At 38.3% G+C, this 4,373-nt stretch overlaps 1 protein-coding gene across 1 annotated transcript in view; it reads right to left on the bottom strand.

The window, feature by feature from the left end:
- FOXK2 (forkhead box K2) overlaps positions 1-2,134 on the bottom strand; it is a 14,321-nt gene extending 12,187 nt beyond the window's left edge. Inside the window, exons 1-2 of the mRNA XM_008935054.1 lie at positions 2,118-2,134; positions 535-729 (exon numbers count right to left, since the gene is read on the bottom strand). Of these exons, the coding sequence (XP_008933302.1) occupies positions 535-729; positions 2,118-2,134 (212 nt within the window). The remainder of the gene's footprint in view (positions 1-534; positions 730-2,117) is intronic.
- Between the last annotated feature and the right edge of the window lie 2,239 nt (positions 2,135-4,373).

Genomic DNA, 4,373 nt, shown 5'->3' with positions numbered 1-4,373 from the left:
TTCCCTACATTGCATCTTACATCTCCGCATCTGCACGTCAAGTAAAACGTCTGTTCACTTCCAGCAATGACTAATCAATAACAATGCCTCTGAAGTAAGAGATTGCTCTATTTTCCACACTAATGATAACCAAACTCCATTTTTTTCTGACAACAAATCTCAGGGCGACAGTGACCAATCAGAAAGTTTAATAAAAATCATATAATTTAGATTTATCTCATGTAAGATGTTGCTGTAAACATGCAGGACTAAAAAGCAACCTAAATTATCTAAAATGCAAGAAAAAGATATGCTCCTTTGTTTTTCTAAGAAAGTCAGGCTCCTGAACAAACTGTTAATATGAAATTTGAATATTAACAGTTTGTTCATGCAGCTATCTTATTAGACAGCAGAACAGTGGTTTCTTCCAAGGCAGGTAATGCTGAGCTTCAACTAAACTTTTACCACAAAAGCAAAACTCTAGCATTGAATGGGAAAGCTGCCTCCAGTCTGTAACCACACATGGCCCTGCACCAACCTGCAGGGTTTAAATACCTGATAGTTCCTGTGGGAGAAGGGAGAGGGCTGATCAGGTGAGCCATGTTGTCTGGAATGTTTATTGTTAGGGGAGAGATCTGGGGTTGCACAGGCTTCACTGGGGACTCCGGGGCCTCCTGTTTTTCTCTCTTTTCATTGGACAGAGCTGTGAATGTTATCTTGATGTTTGTGCTGGGAAACCTGAAGGTACAGCTGAAAAAGAGAAAATAAATATATAAGCCACTTGTTTACAGAAGGTAAAATTTTCTGCCTAAGCTGCATGTATCACCTAACCCTATTTAAAAATTAAAGAGTTGGGTTTCTTACATAATTACCTGTTACCATCTTCATTTTACAGATCATACAGAAAGATCAACATAACCAGAAAAACATCCCCAAGAAAGCAATTTTAACATTTGGAAAGAAATGTAAGCAAATGCACTTCTTTGTAACAAGGGCAGTTGGCTCTAAATTTCTTGAGGTTCAACCTGATCTTGCAGCTATCCCTAAAAGAAGTACTATTTTGAAGACAAAAGGCTATTATTTTATGATGCCAAAGAACAGTTTCAGCAAATGCACAAGTACGTTCACGATATCAAAATTAATCAAGTGCATAAATGTTGGCTAGTCTGAGGTCTACCCAATTTCATAGACTGGTCTAACTAAAAGATAGGGATTTTTTTTCTCTTAAAATACTTTTTAAAGACATATCATCCCTAATTTTGATTGTAGAGTATATTGCTGTCATAGTACTACATTCAAGTATCTTTTTTCAGAGCTGAATTTAAGAGCCAATTTAAACAAACTGCCCAATTTCATACAGAGCCAAAGTTTGCATGCCAGAATTTACAGGCTATCAGTAAATTAATAAAATGTGACTGTTTAAAGAATTTGGAAAATAAGATACAAGGCATGCACCTTTCAGTATTTTCCTTTCTATGTCTCTGACTACAGCATTTAGAAATTAACACAATTAAACAGAACAGGCTATTTATAACTTCTCAGTAAATAAACAGATTGAGTAAACAAACTTGATTTTGTCTCAACAAAAGCATCTATAAAAATATAGTTCAAATAACTTTACTATCTTCTCTTTCTTAAGCTCTTGGAATACACTCAGCACCCACAATTATATTAGTATGCCTCTTGCATATGATGAAAAGGACTTTCCAACAATATCCAGAAACAAACTTCAGAAAGTGTTGGAGGTTTTTAAGTGATTCCAGGTAGATTTAGTTGTATAAAGAAAGGAAACAGCAGCATGCTGGAATAGGTCTAAGAAGCACAGCCATGAATGCAAGATATAAATTGTAAACTAAACTGATCATTTGTCTGGAAAAATGTATTTAACATGAAAGTGATGTAAGAATTGGAAGGAACACTCAGCTGCGGAGCAGCTTTAAAAACACTGACTCTCATGTGTTTTGGTTTTTGTTTCTTATCATTAATCCAAGGATGTTTATAGAACAAAGGCAGCATTTGATTTTCACTACATTTCTTGACACATGCACCACGGTAATTCTTTTTTCCTACAATACATACTCAAGGATCAGGAAGAAGAGACAGAATCAACAATGACCTTCCTTTTCTCTCTGTCTTACTTCTCAGTATGGACCATGTCCGAATTTAACAGACGACCTATTTCTGAAACATGCTCAATGTACTAAATTAGCAACAGAATTTATGCCAAAAAACTGCACATGCATTTCAGCAAGACAGTTAAATGGACCAATTTCTGGGTTGGTGGTTTTTGGTTTTGTTTTAAATACCTTCAGTAACAACTAATTTCTTTCCTTTTGCCAGGAGAAAGTATTTTTTGCTTATATTGTTTTAGTGACAATCAAAAGAGGTCTCAGCTGTTTTGCTAATAAAATGTTTTTTAAATGTTGCAGTTAACCAGCAATAAATACACCACCACTCCTCAAGTGTATCCAAAGAGGGTAGCCAAAGGCATCCTTTTTGCTGAAAATAAAATAAAAATTCCTGGGTTAGATACCTGAATGCCTAGCAAAAAAACAAACAAACAAACAAAAAAAACCACACACAACAACCACACCCAACAATACATAATAAGGAGCAACCAGAGTGCCACAGTGCTGGGGTGGGGTAAGGACGGGGAGGGGGGTTGATCTTCACAACTTAGACACTAGTACTAGGAATATGGAAACACATTAAACGTGTCGTGGACAACTCTTCCGACATTCCAGGTAAGCATGCACATCAAACCACTTCCCTCCTCACCCCTCTGCACCACTGGGATGCTCTACATCCCCCGTGGGCATCCTGCATAAAAAGGTTAAGAGCAGCTTGCTCAAATCAGGCTAAAGCAGGTTTTCAATGTACAGCAGAGACATTCTGCTCTCAAACCTTGATCAAGTTCAGAACAACCCACGCCCCACCCCCAGAGCAGACGACCCCCCCCCCCCCCCCCCAAAAAAAAAAAACCCAGACCAGGAGCTTTGACTATTTCAGGGTACTGTACAGGTTATAAATGCACCAAACAAAGTGGGAACTTACAGTCAGGAACTACATTAAAACCTAAAGGTTTAACTATTACAGTTATAACATTTCACATGCTGAGCTTGAAAGGATGGCACTATTAACTATATTGTGTTTTCCTTCCAAATCACTATCTGGTTAGAACATGCAACACTTGAATACTATCAAAAGACCACATCTGACAATTTATTCATATTTGTAAACAGAGTTTTTTTAATGGAAGCATATTTTTTTCAGCTGGAATTTGGCCAAAAAGCAGAATGAAGAATGACACTAACCAACAGATTTTCCAAATAAATTGCATAAGTGCAAACGTGTTACGTCTACTTCCAGAATCAAAGGAGCATGTACTAATTTGATCAGAATTACGTTGAGTTTGGCATATTCTTTAGTTACACAATAAACAAAACAAAAACCACAGCACACCCACAGGGAGAGACCTGATCAAACATTTAGTCTACAGCTAGCACAATTTGATTTTCATAGAATCACAGACTCAGTAAGGTTGGAAAAGACCTCCAAAATCATCGGGTCCAACCGCCAGCCCAACACTACCATGACCACTAACCCATGTCTTAAAGTACCACATCTACATATTTTTTTAACCCCTCCAGGGGTGGGTACTCCAGCACCTCCCTGGGCAGCCTGCTCCAATGCCTCACCACTCTGCCAGGAAAGAAATTTTTCCTAATACCCAACAGGAACCTCCCTTGGCACAACTTTAGCCCATTTTCCCTCATCCTATTGCTGGTTACTTGGGAGAAAAGAACAACCCCCACCTCATTCCAATCTCCTTTCACGGAGCTGTAGCGTGCAGTAAGGTCTCCCCCTCTCAGCCTCCTCCAGACCAAACACCCCCAGGTTCTTCCACCATTCCTCATAAGCCATTCCCCAGACTTGCTTCAGCACCTCAGTATCTGCCTTATACTGTGGCGCCCAAAACTGAACCCAGTACTCAAACCTTTACTCACCGTTTGAAGTGTTTACAATAGTTTCATGATGTGCTACCACAGGATGATCGCCAGAGAAGAAACTCATCTGTTTAACCCACATTTAAAAAAAAAAAAAAAAAAAACAGAGGAATGGGAAAAGAGTAGTTTCACAAGCTGTCACTCTATACTTCATCTATTCAACTACTATTCTTCCTTTACAGGATGACGCCATTTGGAGCAGGAACTCAAACAGAGACACCAAGACTGATCCAAGATTCCTAAAAGCAAATGTTTACAAAACATCCATCTGTAAACCGTTCTATGATGAAAAGTGTTATGTATCAAAGTGATGAAAACAAACAGCACTATTAGCTGATGTACCAGCGTTGTATTTGATGTATTTTAAATAACTATTCACAGTATCCG

Source organism: Merops nubicus, unplaced genomic scaffold (assembly GCF_000691845.1).
Source record: "Merops nubicus isolate BGI_N331 unplaced genomic scaffold, ASM69184v1 scaffold23222, whole genome shotgun sequence".
NCBI classification, from domain to species: Eukaryota; Metazoa; Chordata; class Aves; order Coraciiformes; family Meropidae; genus Merops; species Merops nubicus.
This window is presented reverse-complemented; position numbering and strand designations above follow the sequence as displayed.